The 17,692-nt window shown below is 45.5% G+C and overlaps 1 protein-coding gene across 8 annotated transcripts; it reads left to right on the top strand.

Annotated features, from left to right (window-relative positions):
- Nucleotides 1–647: 647 nt before the first annotated feature.
- LOC120657135 (putative disease resistance protein At3g14460) lies at nucleotides 648–7,061 on the top strand. Of its 8 annotated transcripts, XR_005668092.1 has the most exons (6): nucleotides 648–893; nucleotides 1,063–1,098; nucleotides 1,184–4,632; nucleotides 4,730–4,798; nucleotides 4,890–5,477; nucleotides 5,573–6,424. XR_005668092.1 is itself a non-coding variant. In XM_039935395.1 (4 exons), the coding sequence occupies exon 3, from the start codon at nucleotides 1,585–1,587 to the stop codon at nucleotides 5,440–5,442; it is 3,858 nt and encodes a 1,285-aa protein (XP_039791329.1). In that variant the 5' UTR covers nucleotides 651–893; nucleotides 1,063–1,098; nucleotides 1,184–1,584; the 3' UTR covers nucleotides 5,443–5,477; nucleotides 5,573–7,055. The 8 variants fall into 8 exon arrangements, 4 of the variants coding, with proteins under 4 accessions (XP_039791331.1, XP_039791332.1, XP_039791329.1 ...); XR_005668091.1 differs by having other exon boundaries at nucleotides 650–893; nucleotides 1,066–4,632; nucleotides 5,573–7,055; XR_005668089.1 differs by adding an exon at nucleotides 6,701–7,061 and having other exon boundaries at nucleotides 1,063–5,477; nucleotides 5,573–5,656.
- Nucleotides 7,062–17,692: the final 10,631 nt, after the last annotated feature.

Below are 17,692 nucleotides of genomic sequence, written 5' to 3'. Positions count from 1 at the left end.
CCTGCGTGACGCCGGTGACGAGGGCGGTGAGCGAGCGCGGCGAGGTCCGGGCACGCGGCCGCCTGCAGTATGGATGGGAGGAAGGGATCTTATTAGAAATGCAAGACAGCCAATACGAAATGCTAGAAAATCTGCCGCGCTTAAGGGATGTCCTCAGCGTCGAGGAACATGTGCTAGGGTGTATGTGCGACTCGTTCATATCATGAGTTCAAACAAATAAGTAAATTTTTGAAGTATCCATGATCCGAGGGGAGCAATGCTGCGCCGGCGCCGGCGCGAGAGAGGAGCGGTGCGAGACGGCGAGAGAGGAGGGAGAGAGAAGCAGTGCGAGACAGTGGAGATTAGGGTTTACAATTTTATATGGACTTCTGGTTGCTTGGGCTGTTAAACGGGCCGCTCTCGTGCCGGCAAATTAAGCGGACCGTGACTGTGCTCGGACCGCGTGCCGCGAATGCGGCCCAGGCACAGTAGGTACTGGGTCTGGCACAGGCACGGCACTAGCCCGAACAGCCATGAGTTGGGCTGTTTTTGGGCCTTGCTTTTTCAAACCTCAGTGCCGGTCCAGCGGGCCTGGCCCATCATTTCTCTCATTCTCTCATGAGCCCGGCCAACTATACATACAGGCATACAGCACAGCCACTCATTTCTCTCATTCTCTGCTCCCAAAACGAAACAAGAGTTGGTGAAGTTCGAGATATTTTGGTGCTCCACCAATCGTTGTGGGAGCCGCCGCAGCTGACTGGCTGCTTGTTGAGTCGTCCTGCGTTTCATTCCTCTTGCAGTACAGCGCTTGCTGCAGAGTCCAGTTCCACTGCTCCGGCAGCCTCGCATCATCCCTCTCCGTCGCCGGCTCCGGATCTCTGCTTCCGGCGCCCTTCAGTGTTTCCATCCATGTGAGCTCTCAACTCTTCCCTCTGCCTATTAATAGCTCGTCAGCGATTTCCCTACTCTTGTTTTTGTGCATCCATGTTCACACATGGGAGAGGAAAGATAATTTGCTCGTAGTTTCTGTTTATTATCTCGGCTGCAATTCACCAACTAATCTTGTTTTTCTCACTCCAGCAGGTTTCTGCTCTGACAAGATCTGCGTCTTCGCCGGTAGTTCCCCCCTGTACCCATAGCATAAGCATCATTACTGCTTGTCTTTTCCCTCACTGCTCCTTTCATTCTCCAAAAAACACAGGGAAAAAAAACGTGAAGCTGTCTTTCTCCTGCTTCTCATGATCTCATCGTTTACCTGTTAATCTATTGCTTGCCTCTACTCTTCCGTTTTATCCCTCACGTCATCTCTGTCTTCGTTTTCTTTAAGTAATCCCCCTAGAAAAAGAAAAGTGAGAAAAAATGTCCTGAGTTTTTGCTTGTTTCCCATCGTTTCCCTGTTTAGATCCTTGCAAATATCCCAATAACTTCTGGTATTATCAATTTGTTTTATTCTCTTCCTTTTCATCTGCAAACACTTCCATCCAAGATCTCTTCACCTGGAAAGGTTTTCCCCAATTCATTTTGTTCTCTTCCTTTTCATCTGTAAACGCTTTCGCCCAAGATCTCTGCCAAAGCCCTGGAGACACAGACTAGTGCAGTTCCATGGCGGACGTGGCACTGGCCGGCTTACGGTGGGCGGCTTCGCCTATTATCAACAAGCTCCTCGCTGACGCTTCGACCTACCTGGGCATGGACATGGCACGGGAGCTCCAAGAACTGGAGACCACCGTCCTGCCACACTTCGACCTGGTGATCGAGGCCGCCGAGAAGAGCCCCCACAAGGAGAAGCTGAAGGCATGGCTCCAGCAGCTCAAAGAGGCCTTCTATGATGCCGAGGACCTGCTGGACGAGCATGAGTACAACCTCCTCAAACGCAAGGCGAAGAGCGGGAATGATTCCTCGGTGGGAGATGACGATGATGCCTCCTCCATTAAATCAACTATTCTGAAGCCTTTTCGTGCCACAGCAAGCAGGGCACGCAACCTGCTCCCTGAAAACAGGAGGCTAATTCGCAAGCTGAATGAGCTGAAGGACATCCTGCTGAAAGCCAAGGACTTCCGTGAGCTTCTTGGCTTTCCAGCAGGTAATACTTTTGCAGCTGGCCCCATTGTAGCAGCAGCAGTTGTTCCTCCGACCACATCACTGCAGCCTCCTAAAGTGTTTGGCCGCGACAGGGATCGAGATCGTATAATTGATCTTCTTACCAAGAGGACTGAAGTCGTGGCTAGCTCAACAAACTACTCAGGTGTGGCTATCGTTGGACATGGAGGTGCTGGAAAATCCACCCTGGCACAGTATGTCTATAATGATGGCAGGGTAAAGGATCACTTTGATGTCAGGATGTGGGTTTGCATCTCACGCAAGCTTGATGTTCATCGTCACACACGGGAGTTGATCGAGTCTGCAACAAATGGGGAATGCCCACGTGTTGAAAACATCGATACCCTCCAGTGCAGACTCAGGGACACACTGCAAAAATCAGAGAGATTCTTGCTCGTCTTGGATGATGTCTGGTTTGAAGGATCCAACAATGAGAGGGAATGGGACCTACTGTTAGAACCTCTGGTTTCTCAGGGCGAGGGAAGCAAAGTTTTGGTAACTTCTCGACGGGATACCTTTCCAGCTGCTATTCACTGCAAAGAAGTGGTTCGTTTGGAAGACCTGGAAAATGCAGAGTTCTTGGCACTCTTCAAACACCATGCTTTCTCTGGACCGGAAATTGGAGATCAAAAGTTGAAAGTGCAGCTAGAAGAGATTGGAGAAAAGATAGCGAAACGTCTTGGACAATCACCTCTGGCAGCAAAAGTTGTGGGCTCGAACTTGAGTAGAAAAAAGGATATCTCCTCATGGAGAGACGCTTTGGGAATTGAAAACTTAAGCGAACCCATGAGGGCTCTTTTGTGGAGTTATGAGAAATTAGATCCACGTCTTCAAAGGTGCTTTTTATATTGCAGGTTATTTCCGAAAGGCCACTGGTACGATGTTGATAGGGTGGTACACTTTTGGGTTGCAGAGGGACTAGTCGAAAAATCATGCCACCCTAATAGGAGCATTGAAGATGTTGGACGCGATTACATGAATGAGCTGATCTCTGGATCCTTCTTTCAACCAGTTTATGTAGGGAAGGTGATAGTTACTTGTTCCTATACTATGCATGATCTCATTCATGATTTGGCCGAGTCACTCTCTAGAGAAGATTGTTTCAGACTAGATGATGACAAGGCAGAAATACCATTCACAGTTCGGCATCTGTCTGTGTGTGTTAAGAGTATGATACAGCATAAGCAACGTATATGCAAGCTGCGTCATCTACGTACAATAATTTGCCTTTACCCACTGGTTGATGATGTGAGCGATCTTTTTCATGTGTTACTGCGAAATTTGAAGAAGTTACGTGTACTGCATATGTGCTTTTATAATAGAAGCAAGTTGCCCGAATCTGTTTCTGAGTTGAAGCACCTTCGGTATTTGAACCTCTCAAGAACCTCAATTTCCGAATTGCCTGAATCGTTGTGCACTCTATTGCACTTACAGTTTATTTCTTCACGCATCAAAGGAAAAGATTTGCCTGGCCACTTCTGCAATTTAAGAAAGCTGCGACGACTATATATTTATGGAGAAGGAGGTACACCGTCAATACCAAACATTGGCAGGTTAACATCAGTCCAAGAGCTTGATGCGTTTTGCGTGAAAAAGCAGAAGGGATATGAGCTGCATCAGCTCAGGAGCATGAACGAGCTTCGTGGCAGTTTACTTGTTACAAATCTCGAAGCTGTCACGGGAAAGGAGGAAGCCTTGGGGGCAGCGCTTCATCAGAAAAAACACCTTGGAAAATTGAAGCTTGTCTGGACTGAAGAGAATGGCTCCCGAGAAGAGGACACTACACATTTGGAGATCCTGGAAGGCTTGATGCCACCACCTGAGCTGAAGGGACTCAGAATTGAAGGTTACAAATCCTCCTCATATCCGAGCTGGTTACTTGACGGTTCTTATTTTGAGAGTTTGAGATCTTTTGAGCTTAATAATTGCGCTGTGTTAGAATGCCTGCCCGAGAATACAGGGCTTCTTAGGCATTGCGGCAAGCTGAAGCTTTGTAATGTTCCAAATCTGAAAATCTTACCTTGTCTCTCAGCAGGCCTTGAAACATTAGAAATTAGACAGTGCCCACTGCTTATGTTTATCAGCAATGAAGAGTTGCAAGAGCATGGTCAGAGGGAAAACACGATGAGGAGAGACCACTTGGCATCACAACTCGCATTGCTCTGGGAGGTGGATTCAGGATCTACCATTAGGAGAGTGCTGTCAGATGAGCATTCATCTATGAAGCAGCAGTTGATGGCGTTGATGGATAATGATGTATCGCAACATCTTCAAACCATCAAAAGCGCTGCAGAAGAGGGAAGAGATAAAGTATTAGAGAAAGAAAATATCATCAATGCATGGCTATGTTGCCATGAGCAGAGGATAGGACTCATCTATGGACGGCGTATCGGGCTGCCGCTGGTTCTACCATCAGGACTTTCTGAACTTGATCTTTCTTCATGCAGTATTACAGATGGAGCTTTGGCCAGTTGCCTTGGTGGACTCACTTCACTGCGCAGTTTGTCACTGCAACAGATTATGAATTTAACCGCATTCCCGTCAGATGAGGTCTTTCAACATTTGACAGCGCTTAAATCCGTGTCTATTGAGGATTGCTGGTGCCTCAGATCATTAGGCGGCTTACGAGCTGCTGCCTCTGTTTCAGGTCTTTCGCTCAGTTCCTGCCCTTCTTTAGAGCTGGCACGTGGAGCAGAATATATGCCTTTGTCCCTTGGTCAGCTCTACATACACAGCTGCATTCTTGCTGCTGATGCATTGAGTGTTAGCTTGCGACACCTGAAATATCTTTCTATTATTAACTGCAGGAGCTCTACTTCCTTATCTATTGGTCATCTAACGTCCCTTGAATCGCTATCAATTTGTGGTATCCAGGACCTGTGTTTCCTGGAAGGCTTGTCTTCCCTGCAACTTCTCAAGGTTTATCTGAGCGATGTTCCGAAGCTCACTGCTGTGTGCATCTCGCAGTTTCGTGTCCAAAGGGCACTCAGTATTGGCAGCTCTGTATTGCTCAGCCATATGCTCTCGTCCGAAAATTTTACAGTCCCAGCGGACCTCACTCTAGAATCCTGGAAGGAGCAATCCTTTTCTTTCGAAGAATCTGCGAAGTTCTCGTCTGTCGAGGAGCTATCATTGAGTGAATGTGAGATGAAGTCCCTGCCAAGAAATCTGAATTGCCTCTCGAGTTTGAAGAGACTCAACATCGAACGATGCCCCAACGTATCATCTTTACCAGATCTGCCAAGCACCCTCCAGCACATAGGGATATACAAGTGTGAGCTCTTGACGGACAGCTGCCGAGCACCTGATGGAGAAAGCTGGCCAAAGATTGCCCATATCCGCTGGAAGTATATTGATTGAACGTGCTTCAGATTCGCGACCAGAGATAAATAGAGGTAAAGATTCCACCAACTCATTTTAAGGGCTAACTTTCTGCCAAAAGAAAGAAATCATTTCAGCCCGTTCTGATCTTTCAAATACGTGTTTCCAGCAACTGCTCTGAGATCACTCACCAAGAAGCGACCTCGTCCCCAGCGAAAGTTATCAGGTGGAGTGTCTCAAGCTCACGCACCAGGTCAACTCTCTATCCTCCGTTGCCACATTGTGCTTGCAACCTGCACGGCCCCCATTTCTCCTCTACTCTAGCACTCCTGCCCGTTGGTTTCTAAAACTGTTTGCTTCCATCATTTGTCATCTAAATTTGGATTTTGCTCATTGGTTTGTCGTTCAGTTCTGTTGGTACCGGTACTGCTTCTAGCTGCTACTTGTAAAGTGACATAGTTCATACTTCATACGGTGTATGATTAGGCAAGAGCCCCACCTGATACTTCTGCAATCCGAGATAGATTGCATACTCGCCTATATATATGTACCAGTGCGACAGTGAAGGGTTGGAGATTATTCTAGTATTCTACCCAATTATCTTTTCATTCCTGAACTTTGAATTTTTTTTGGATAAACAATCCGGGGGCCTTGGTTTTTCTAGTCTAAAATGAAGTCCTGGACACAGCACCCTCTGATGATGAAACTTTGTGTTGTGTAGGGTACTTGATTTCGTAGTTGTTGACAGAATGTGCTATCGCCATTCTTGTTTCAACTTTTGACAGTGCGGTTTCTTGGTTTGTGTTGTTGCGAGTAGTGAGTATGATAGTTCTTTTTAACTGGTACTAACCTTTAATATCACCATTGGCGTCTGCGATACTCTTAGCGTTTGTAATAAGGTGCCGGAGTTAGGCATCCCATTCTTGGGCCTGACACAGGCTGTGGTCGCCTAGAAATGCATCCAGCCACCTCTGAATAAACCCCTCCTAAGGCACCAGATAAAACTCTGAAGGAATTATCATGTACCTACTTTCTGGATTTATTTTCCAATCACGAGGTTGAACAAAATGTTGTTCAAGAGCTGTACAGATGTATGTGGATTGCTTTAACATGTCATGATCTTTTCATCATGAATCAATTTATTATCATGCCCAAAAGAAATAATTATGATGCATGCTATATGAACAGTGCTATCTACACTGGGTTGTTTGGTGACAGCTCACAAAGAATAAATCTTAAAATTGTTAAACAGCAATAAAAACAACTGACATGCAGTATCCTACGGCAATGGCGCCAGGGGACACAAGGAACGCGCACTGGTACGAGGGCGCTTGCTGTTGGCTGTGCTGGGGGGCGAGAAGAGGAAAGACTGGCATTTCCGGCGCTCATTACCATTTCGCTCCAATCTACGTTCGGATACTGTATCGCTCTCATGGTACGAGTTCACATGGATTGAGACTGAAACACACCCCAATCCACACTATGATTGCCACATATGATTGTACCTTCAACAAGGATCCAACGATGTTGCTGTGTAGTATTTAGTCAACACAAAAACTCACACAGTTATTCTCCCCTTCTGTACTGGTGTACTTGCAGAACAAGAGCACGCATAATTCAGGCTGGTATCCAAATTTCTAAAACCAGCATCATCCCAATGCTGTACAGTCCCTTTACCAATTCAACTGAAAGAAATATAATCGAAGAACAATAAGAGCAAAGAGAGGCTAACCTAAATTTTCGAGCTCGCTTTCACAGGCAACGGCGCAGAGCTTGGGCTTCTGCTTCTCCTGCGCCTCTGAGCTCAGCGCTCTGCTACTGTACGCGCTGCCGCCGCGAGATCACGCCACGCCCTCGAGGTTGACGCACATCTCGGATCTATGGACAAGCGGATTCACGCTCAAACTCAAGCTCAACGTCGAGCGCAAGCTCAACTCCAGCAACTCTGGTCCGTTCAGGTCCAGGAAAGCTGGTTTTTTTTTTTTGGCTAATCCTGCAGCCACTTCGAGTCCGAACGCAACGGTGCGGTGGCCGGTCGGCGACGGAGGAGAAGGATCCCGACTAGCGCCGGAGGTGGCGGAGCCAGACGTACTAGTCAAAGAGCAGCAGACAGCCTCGCCGACGCCGAGCGCACGTCGGCCGTTGCCATCGTCAGCTTCCTTCTTCGAGCACCTATCGGTAATGGAGTGGGCTGAGCCGATTGGGCCGCCTTTCGGCCCATATAACACTCCCCCGTTTATTTTAGATGCAGCGGTCAAGATATCCTTGCCCCCGGAGGGTAAGTGAAATACCATCCACCCCAACCAGACGCCTCGCCATGGCTACCGCGCCTCCTTCCATCGCCCGCGGTCGCCGGCGGTCGGGATGGCGTCGATATGTGCTTGGGGGCAAGGAGAGGCACTAGAACAAGACAAGATTGAAGTGGAGCGCGCCAAGTGGGGCGAGTGCGGCCGATGTGCGCTGTCGCGACACCGCGCACGGCGGCGACGGCATCCGACGGCGAGATCGTCGTGGGAGATAACGCCGCCCCGCACTGCGCGTCGCCTCTTCTCCCCACACCTCAATCCACCGTCCGCACCAGGGGCGTAGCCATGTGGAGGACGGGCACGGGCCTGGCCCACCCTATGATCCAAAATTTTGCACTAAAAATTTTAAATTTAATAAATTAATAAATTAATTAGCACTGTTGGCCCCCCTAACAATGGAATAAACGAATTTCTGGCTACGCCCCTGGTCCACACCACCGGATGGCAAAATGGCGCACTGTCGCGGAGCGTTCTGTGTGGGACTGTGAGGAAAATTCTGCTCGATGCGTCGCCGGGTGGGCGACGACGCAGCTGCACTGGATGTGAGGATTATATGACGAGAACAATAGAGAATGCAGATGCAAAACCCAACAATATATATAGCTATGTCACCAGCATATAAAAATGTTGACGTTTATGGTGTTGGTGCTCGCAGCTATTCGGTAAGCAAATTCTTGATACCAGAGCCCCACAAAAATTTACATTTTCCAAGTACGAATCTCCTTTATAAGCACAAAGAAGATTTTCCACTGGTATCCTTATTTGGAGATCGCTGCAGGATGAATTCAGAACAGGCAAATATACCAGGGACCTCAAGCTGCCATGAATTGGGCCTGATAGAGTGATGGATCGTTCCTTGAGAGATCAAGTGACACAAAGGGTTAGACGGTCACTGTTCCAAATTCATCAAGAATACTTCTCCAATGCAGTTTCTGAAAGAACCTTTGATTTCTGGGACGCTCACCCCACCAAAGTCACTTTGGCTCAGGTTCTGGTACATCAAATTGGTCAAACCAGCCAAAGATGGGTTGATTTTCCGGGAAGGTAGGTCATGGCAGACCCAATTTAATTTCTCCAAACTGTAAAAAGTTAATTAGTCTGTTTGTAAGTTGTCAGGAAAGAGAAAAACGTATGATTAGATTTGTATTGTATTCACTCTGTTCACTTAATTGGCTTGTCAACCAACCAACCAGCAATGTTTTTCTCTCATATCGAATTTGCACCAACCACCAGCCACTAACTAGCTAACAGTACTTTTTTCATAATAAATCAGCATCAGCCACCAGTCATACCCAAGCGAATAGAGTACATTATGATAAAAAAATATGAAGAAGGTACCAGTCAGACGCGTCGCCGGTGCCTGTAAAAGGTAAACTAGACGCTTTGGTCTTGCACTTTACTCCAAGGGTCAAATTTGTCCTCAACTTTCGGAAAATCCAATTTAGTCCTTCAATTTTTATTTTTATTTTTAATTCAAATTCATCATTATACTAATGTCATGCTCTATAGATAATATTCCCTCCGTTCAGTTATGATAGATATGTTTCCAAAATTGAAAAATTTAGTTCTGATCAATGTATTTAGTCTCCGCCTCAGGGTTTCCACGAAACAGTCCATTCGGCTTCATCTTTGCAGTAACTCCAGCCGCCATTCGTGCCTCGGGATTAATAATTTCCGGAAACGAGCAGTCTCGCCAAAACAGAGTTGCAGAAAAAGGGAGAAGATTGTCAACGTAATCAATGGATTGATAAGACTGCCCGCAGAGGCTCCTATAAGCCGAATGCTACGCCATCCTCAAGGATGGGAATAGAGTAAATTTGCCTGCAGCGGGTACTCTAAACCCATACGCTTCGATCCCAGACGGCGACCGGCACTGGATATCCAGCACGGTACGGCCAAGAAGGTAAAGCATCGCGCGCGGGCCCCCTTCATCCTTCCCGTGTCCGTCGCCAACCGTCGCTGCTCCGCGCCTCCGCTGATCCCCGCCGGAGAGGGAGGGAGGGGGGGTGGAGCGAGCGTCGCCGCCCGCGCCAGATCTGCGTTGGGGAGGACCGAGCTTGAGCTCGCCAAAGGGAGGGAGGGAGGCAGGGACGGCGTCAAGCTCGAGCTGGCCTGCGCGAGCGCCGCCGGCGAGCGCGAGCGGAGGGAGAGAGGGGGGCCACCGGCGTACATCGCGGCCGACCGGTCGGGGATGGCCAGAGGTGCACGGGTAGCTCGTTGTCGCCGCCGCCTGGACCCCCGCGCCATGGCGACCTCCGCCCAGCCGCCTCCTCCTCCCTCTCCCACCACTTCTCGCACCCCCACTCCCCGCGGCAGGCACTGCTCCCCGTTCCACCCTCCTGCATCGCCGCGCGCGCACCGCCATGGCCACTATGCCCCGCCCCGCCGCCCGCGCGCACCGCCGAGGGAGCCGGGGAGGGCCGCGACATGGCCACCGAGCCGAAGAGCAGGGGCAGTCCGCAGCCATTGCCTCCACATGAGGGAGTAGGGGAAGCTCGGCCGCCGCTGTCATGGCCACGCGCGGGCCTTCGCGCGCGGATTCGCATTGAGCTCGTCGGGCTCAGGGAGGTCGTAGGCGGTGGTAGGCGGAGGCCTCTTGTGTGTGGGTGTCACACCTGGTTTCAAAGGCAAAACCAGATGCATATATTACATGTGCGCCAGGATCAAAGTTTACACATATGTAATGACTCAGTGAATACCAAAAGACAGTGCCAAAACGTAAAGAGAGTATTATAATTATTACATGACCGAAAGTCTCATAAACTAAACAAATAAGCGATTACTAGCAAGGGAAATAACATGGACAGTTGACTCGAAGCACGCTCGCCTAGAACTCGTCGAAATCTCCAGAAAAATCCTCAAATCTCTCGTCTGAGCAGCAGTCCGGGTAGTGTAGATGCAAATAAATAAACACAAGCGTGAGCACATGTCGTACTCAGCAAGGAAAGAATAGTATAATAAACATACAAGACTTTATAAGTGGAAAGGCTGATGGGTTTAAGCAGTTAGCATTTTAGTTGGTCAAATTTTATTAAACAACTTAATTACTAGCAAGTATAAGTGTATACCATCCCACAATTAATGTAAATAATTCTCAACATAAATTAAATGCACACAATTTAAGTCCATCTTCCATAGTTTACTCATGTGAGGATCCAGGCCACTCATGACCGTGAGCATGGCTAACCGGTTAGTTTTACACTCTACAGATGTGGCACATCTTTACCCACAAGTTGTATTTCTTATGTTGCCCGGGTTTGCAAAGCCCTTAAACATTTCCTTTGGTGAGTGGCTAGGAATTCACTATGAGGTCTTTACAAAGATTCCCTAGTGTGAACTGCTCGCTAGGTTACACGAACAACGCAGTGTATAAAGCTCTCTTAAGGGTAACATGTCTTAGCCAAGCCCACAACCCAAACGAGCAGGTCTATACACCAACCACCGACACCCCCTAGCCCTTTTCAGGTAAAGCATATCGCACACTAAGGTTTCTAATTAATTGATCAAGCCAGAGCCATATAGCCTTGTGGTTGCACTGTTGTCCTGGGTGGTCGCTCCATGTTCCAATTAATATTTATGGTCTTGTAATTGAATTATCATAGTTGAACATTGAGCATAAATAAGTATTCATGTTGTTTAATATCATCCCAGTTAAACAAACTAAGCAGCGTCTACCATCAAAATTAATTAAGTAACCCGGCAACAAGGCAAGGGTAAAAGAATCTAGTCATCCTTGGTAGGAACCCATTAAAGTTAATGCAAGCAATAAATAAACAATGTAATTGAAATGCATGTTGTATGGTAAAGCGGGTAGCATCAAGGACACTTGCCTTCCACAGGATCTGAAAGCTATTCAGAGTCTTCAAAGCCTTCACCTTCAGCAAACTCCTCGAACTGCTCGTTCCCTACGCATCACACAACGGTACATACAAGCACCCAAAGAATAAAATAGGAAAATAGTACACCAGTCAATATAAACAGTACAAACGACATTACAGAACTGTTGTACGTGTTACAACGATCGCGTGAGCGCAAAAATTGCTTAAAACGGAGTTAAAACGAGAAAGTTATGGCAAAAGTAGGGTTCTAGGGGTTTATTTGCGGAGAAATTAAAAGAACAGGGGCTCTGGTAAAAGAAACCAAGGGCCTAAATGTAAATAAATCTAATCTTTATTGGCTAGCACGTGAAAAGGCAACCCCTGGACTGCGGGTTCAATTTTATAAAAGCTCAGGGGGTTTTCTGTAAAAATTAGGGCTAAAACAGAATTATTTTCGAATATTCATGGACTTCGATTTGATTAGGGAAAAACATAGGGGCCTAAGTGCAAAATGGCCAAGGTTGACCGGAGGAGGCTTCTGTTGACTCGGATGAGATCAATTTCGAGCTATCGGATCTCGATCCGACGGTGACGATCGGTTGGGGGAATCCCGGCGGCAGCGAGACGACGACGCGCCATGCCCGCGGCGGAGGGTCGCCGGGGCAGCGCCTAGATGGCGCTCCGGTGCGCCAAAAACCGCACGGAGGTGCCGGGGAGCGAGGGCGCGATACGGGGATGCCAAAGCGGGGGTTCAAGGTAGCAGCCGGGCTTCGACGGCGACCGGCGACGAAGTGAGGCGGCGGTGCAAGCCCGGCGAGGGGGACGGAGCACGTCTGGGCACCAAAGGACCCCGAGAGGGAGCGGGAACAGGCCGGTAGCTCACCGTGATGCCAAGGCAGACGGCGGCGCGAGCGCGTGCTTGCGCAAAAGCTAGGGCAAAAGCAATGCGGCGAAAAGACTAGGTCGGGGCCGGGTCACGCGAAGCTAAAGATTCCGGGGCGCGAGTCCAAGGCGGTCTTGGCGTCCGCGCCCGCGGGCCTGCGGCACAGGTGCGGCGGGGCCGAGCCCGAGCTAGATTCGGCGGGGGGTAGGCGATGACGGGCGGGCCCAGCCTGTCAGCAAGAGTGGCGAAGAGGAAAAATAAAAACAGAAAAGAAAAGGAGAAGTTGGCCAGTAACGAGCCGAAAGTGGAGAAGAGAGTAAAGGACCGGCGGGAAAAGAAAAAAAAGAAAAGGGGGATCGGGCCGATAGGTGAAGAAATTTGCCGGAGGCCCAGAAAGAAAAGAAAAATGAAAAAATAAAAAGGAAAAAATGATAAATAAAATAGAAAAGGTTTTTCAGTGACTAGAAAACAAGATAAAATCGTAGAAAATAGATAAAAACCTCATAAAATTGTGGAAAAATTCTGGTAGCTTTAGAAACTCGTACACAATCATACAAAAATAAAATATGCACCAGCATGAATGCAACAAATCAATTTAAAACCTATGGTGAGTTTTAAATATTGCAAAATTAATTCCTTTTGACTCCAAAAATTAAATAGCTATTGTGAACAATTTTAGAAGTAAATTTTAGGGTGTTACAGTGGGGGGGTTGGAGAGAGAGTGCATAGAGATAGGGAGGCGGAGATGGAGAGAGCCGGGAGAGAGAATGGGGAGCGAGGGCGGCGGGTGAGGGTAAAAAGAGAAAACATCTGACAAGTGGGTTCTGCTGTTGGTAGTTGGTATAGAGTAGTAGATTTAGAGGATGATGGGTGCGGGAATACTGGATATAGAGGAGAGAATTTCGATGATCAGACTAGAATATTCCTTTTAGAGGATGGAAATAGAGTACCACGAGTGCAGACAACCTTACTTAGTGCCCTTGGCCACTGTATTATGTGGAAATATAGCTATCATAATTCATAATTGAATGGAGGGAGTATGAGACTAATGCAAAAAGTTCTCTTTACCCTTGGCTATTTATTCCCCTCAATTTGCATGTTGAGCAGTATCTATAAAACCTATATAGTTGGTCCCCACTAAGAGTCATTTACTTTGATTTCTCTACAACCACGTTAAGCCACATCATTCTATTTGTTTCAACCATTAGATCTTCGGTAGATAGATAAATCCTGGCCATACGCATCCTCCATCCCACTTACAGTCATTAATTGAAACGTTGCACTATATCTCAGCAAAGAAATGGTTTATGTGAGAATCATTAGTGCGGAGGCACTAAATTTATTAGCACATCCAATTACTGAGTTCTTTAGTGCTCACCTCATAAGAAACGGGTCCATTGCATGCGTGTCTGCCCATTTTCTTTTGTTTACTTTTCCCAGGTAGTTTTTATGTTGCCATTAAGGTGGCTTAGAAGACTAATGGCCATTTTGCATGTGTGTCTGCATGCCCGCATGCATACTTTCGGTGGCTTTGGTTTTGCATGTATTGCGCAAGAAGAGAATTTGCATGCATTCACATTAACTCTCACATGTAACTCTCACCTTGGTAACTGAGAATCTGGCTAGCATCTAATAAAATCACATATGCATGTACGCATATTAATGTTCCACTTCTTCGTGGTATATGTGTTGAGCCTCATGGCGCCTGATGGCCAGGAGGGAGTAATCCATAGCTCTTCGGGTTCCATTCTATAGACTGCTTGGCTTCCTCAGGCCTGCATATAAACACCTCACCAGTGGTATTGTCACGACGTAGGCGAGACCAGAGCAAATAGATGCAGAAGAGGAGAGTGGAAAGAAGGCCATGGGTTGTAGCACCGACGCAGCTGCCAAGAAGGCGAGAACACCAACGCCGCATCAACCCAAAGTGCTGGTGCTGCAGCGAGCCCATTGGCGACCTCCGCGATGGGCAGCTGGAGAGCTTCATGGCGGCGATAGTGAACTCATGCCGGTTCACGAGATATGGCTGCGACGAGGCCCTCCAGTACACCGAGAAGCGCGGCCACGAGGAGACATGCGAGCACGCACCCTTTGACTCCCCGTTCGGCGCGGTTGCGGCTACTCAAGCCTGCAATTCTCTGCCCACGTCCAGGACGTACACGTGCGGGGATCTTATTCACATTTTTCTCCATATATCCTTGAGGTTATCTTATTCACATTTGTCTACATCCATCATTTATAAAATAACTAGCAAGGTGGCCCGCGCTAATAGCGCGGGTAGCTAGTTTTTTATTTAATTCTTTAAAAATATTTACATTGAGAGAAGAGATGTATTTTGTAATTTATTTACCTCTCATTTGCTCTTGTTGAATATTATACTACTTGCAGCTTTCTATGCATATGAGTTCATATCAATCATCACTTTTTATGTTGCTTTATTCTATATTATAGTTGCATATTTTAGTACTTAAACCTGCAAAATCTAAATTTGAGGATTGAATTCAATTTTGAATCACCTTGAATACGGAGCAAATTGTACATAATTGTATTCATATAAAGTTTTTTATAATTATGAAATATATTTATATGTATTTGATAGTTATGTTTGCCAACAATCTGTAACTTAGATGTTGGAGTTCGATTTATATCTTACAATATTTTGATTAATATTTAGCGAAAATATATCTAGTGTAGTTGTTAGAGCACTTAAGTAGCATCTAGCAGATCTAGACCTGACTCATCATGGGAGCGAAATAAAAATGATCATGGATTAGACAAAAAAAAGTTATGTTAAAAAATAAGTTGAGGCCTCCTTCTGGTTTTGGTAAATAAATGTTATGCAAAACTTATATATATGCGTGCTATGTTAATGCATATATATTTTAAATTTTTTATTTAACCAAAACTATTATTATTTTTCCCACTTTGGTTACTGCACAATTTATTTGTTTTTAGCCCATATGACTGCATATATTGGTCTACTTTAGAGTTTTGTCATCTCGGTGATAGATAGTTCCATATATATCTTTGTTGTTATTTCTAACTATTTTCTTTATTTTTCATTTTCTCTAGCAATTTTTATTGATTTCTCTGTCTTCTATTTTGTTCCTTGGTATATTTGAAATCGATTAGTGTGTATCGCATCCGATGCATCTAATGGAGAAGTTTCCTGTTTAGTATTGTGCCTCAGGGTTTTTTTCTGAACGAAGAGGAGCATCGACAACGTATATTTGTTTGAATCATTTGATTTTGTACTGTAGGCAATCGACTTTGAGATAGTACCAAAAAGTTTAATTGGTATCAAAAAGTTGTGATTCGGAATCTCGGGCAAAGACTATGGTCGCGTCGTAGTGTAGGGCGTTCCAAAGATTTTTCAAAGCAATTATCTCTTTCAATAGTACCAATACAATACAACTATGGCCGTGCTGTCACGCTTATACTGCTGTCATTTTTTTCTTGCATCTTTAAGGAAGGTTAATGCGAGACATAGATGGTAACATGAGTTTTTATGTCATGCGGACCCTGTATTTAACTTTAATTGGATACAAACACTTTTTGGTAGTTTAAAATATTGCATCTCATTAAATTGGACATGGACTCTTTTGTCCAATTTAGATCGTTAGATCTTCATTAAATCGAATGGTGTAAATCCAATACACAAATATTATTTAGATCTTCGTTAATTTGGAGTATTTATTAACTTTATTGGCCATGAAACTCAAACTTGGATTTTTATTATTGCATTTGATACTATTTATTTAGCTATTTTTCTTCTTAATATGATTCATAATCACTACACATATCAATAATAATTTTTTATTCTAGTTCTTGCATTTATCTATTTATTAATCATATTTGATACCAATTTTTTTATACTTTTAATTTTTAATTTAGCTATTTGGCTAATAATAATTTTTTTGTCGTGTGCCAATGCTAATTTTTTTTAATTTTATAATTCCGAATTTGCTTATTTAGTAATTGTATTCAACATGGACTCTTTGGTTAAGTCCTAATTTCCTTATTTTTTTAATTCCAAATTAAGCTATATTTACTAATCGTATTTGGTATGGACTCTTTGTCATGTCTTTTTTTATTTTTTTTAAATTCGAAATTAGCTATTTATTAATCGTATTTGACATCTCATCGTGTTTCTTTACTCCATCATCATCACGAAATCGTCCGTCCATCCATCTTCGACATCCCTTCACGTCGGGGCAGTGCCACGACACCGGGGCACATCGCGTCGGAGGCTCCCTCTGCCAGCCTGTTGCCTGCGACCACCGTGCTGCTAGCTACCAGTAGTTGCTAGGAATTCAAGTCAACATTATCTCTTTGCAATGAGGTATTAACAGTCCAGATTAATTCTAAAACATATGTTTTTCCATCAAGCTCACGTATTACTCATGCCCCCTCTTCTTCATTCGTCCAGAACGCATAATCCGTTTGCAAAACTTTTAACAGGTACTAACAATATGACATACTAAAAAATTAGTCAACTGACAACAGTTGGACAGTCATTGGTATGGACTCTTTGTCATGTCTTTTTTAATTTTTTAAATTCAAAATTAGCTATTTATTAATCGTATTTGACATCTCATTGCGTTTCTTTACTCCATCATCATCACGAAATCGTCCGTCCATCCATCTTCGACATCCCTTCACGTCGGGGCAGTGCCACGACACCGGGGCACATCGCGTCGGAGGCTCCCTCTGCCAGCCTGTTGCCTGCGACCACCGTGCTGCTAGCTACCAGTAGTTGCTAGGAATTCAAGTCAACATTATCTCTTTGCAATGAGGTATTAACAGTCCAGATTAATTCTAAAACATATGTTTTTCCATCAAGCTCACGTATTACTCATGCCCCCTCTTCTTCATTCGTCCAGAACGCATAATCCGTTTGCAAAACTTTTAACAGGTACTAACAATATGACATACTAAAAAATTAGTCAACTGACAACAGTTGGACAGTCATTGGTATGGACTCTTTGTCATGTCTTTTTTAATTTTTTAAATTCAAAATTAGCTATTTATTAATCGTATTTGACATCTCATCGTGTTTCTTTACTCCATCATCATCACGAAATCGTCCGTCCATCCATCTTCGACATCCCTTCACGTCGGGGCAGTGCCACGACACCGGGGCACATCGCGTCGGAGGCTCCCTCTGCCAGCCTGTTGCCTGCGACCACCGTGCTGCTAGCTACCAGTAGTTGCTAGGAATTCAAGTCAACATTATCTCTTTGCAATGAGGTATTAACAGTCCAGATTAATTCTAAAACATA

The sequence above is a fragment of the Panicum virgatum genome, chromosome 1N (genome assembly GCF_016808335.1).
Source record: "Panicum virgatum strain AP13 chromosome 1N, P.virgatum_v5, whole genome shotgun sequence".
NCBI lineage: Eukaryota > Viridiplantae > Streptophyta > Magnoliopsida > Poales > Poaceae > Panicum > Panicum virgatum.
This window is presented reverse-complemented; position numbering and strand designations above follow the sequence as displayed.

Coding starts and splice junctions, on each gene's coding strand:
- LOC120657135 (XM_039935394.1), top strand. CDS start 1,585: ATGGCGGACGTGGCACTGGCCGGCTTACGGTGGGCGGCTTCGCCTATT.